Source organism: Myotis brandtii, unplaced genomic scaffold, assembly GCF_000412655.1.
Source record: "Myotis brandtii unplaced genomic scaffold, ASM41265v1 Scaffold13210, whole genome shotgun sequence".
NCBI classification, from domain to species: Eukaryota; Metazoa; Chordata; class Mammalia; order Chiroptera; family Vespertilionidae; genus Myotis; species Myotis brandtii.
In genome coordinates this window covers 1-941 of record NW_005328877.1, presented here as the reverse complement: position 1 = coordinate 941, position 941 = coordinate 1, and the positions used below count along the sequence as shown (strand labels likewise).

Sequence of the window (941 nt, the reverse complement as noted above, 5' to 3'; positions counted from 1 at the left end):
TTGCCACCCCGTGTCTTCACTGTCCCCGTTCCTTCAGGGAGGGGGTGGGGTGGGGTGCTAACTCCGTGGCTCCCCCAGTCCCCACTCACTCTCTCCTTGCCGTCTGCTGCCGCAGCCTCGTCCTCCACGCCAGCGGCGCCCAAGCGCAGGAGAGACATTAAGAAGACTGGACCAGTGTTTGGTGGCTGCTTATTCCTGCTCCTTTCATTGACAGTATTCAGCATTGTGATCCTAACGGCTTACATTGCTTGGCCCTGCTCTCTGTGACTATCAGCTTTAGGATATACAAGGGTGTGGTCCAAGCTATCCAGAAATCAGATGAAGGCCACCCATTCAGGGCATATTTGGAATCTGATGTCGCCATATCCGAGGAGTTGGTTCAGAAATACAGTCATTCTGTTCTTGGACATGTGAACTGCACCATAAAGGAACTCAGACGCCTCTTCTTAGTTGATGATTTAGTTGATTCTCTGAAGTTTGCAGTGTTGATGTGGGTATTTACCTATGTTGGAGCCTTGTTCAATGGTCTGACACTACTGATTTTGGCTCTGATTTCACTCTTCAGCGTTCCTGTTATTTATGAGCGGCATCGGGTGCAGATAGATCATTATCTAGCGCTTGCAAATAAGAATGTCAAAGATGCTATGGCTGAAATCCAAGCAAAAATCCCTGGATTGAAACGTAAAGCTGAATGAAAAAAAGCCTGAAATGATTCATAGTAGGAGTTTATCTTTAAAGGGGATATACATTTGATTCCATGGGGGAGGGTCAGGGAAGAATGGCGCCTTGACATTGCAGTGTCACAGATCTTTATTTTTAGCAATGCAGTGTCTGAGGAAAAATCACCTTCTTGGCTGCCGCGTGTTCATCTTAAGTATCGTGAGCTTCTATGTATAAATTTAATCCGTGGTCATACTTGTTTTTCCTATCCGAGGCACTGG

The 941-nt window shown here is 46.5% G+C and overlaps 1 protein-coding gene across 1 annotated transcript; it reads left to right on the top strand.

Moving 5' to 3' along the window:
* Positions 1 to 33: 33 nt before the first annotated feature.
* LOC102251634 (reticulon-4-like) lies at positions 34 to 908 on the top strand (the record flags this gene model as incomplete). The annotated part of the gene is given in 2 exon segments (XM_014533671.1): positions 34 to 244; positions 247 to 908. Coding segments are annotated over 2 exon segments (660 nt in total), but the record flags the coding sequence as incomplete, so codon positions are not given.
* Positions 909 to 941: the final 33 nt, after the last annotated feature.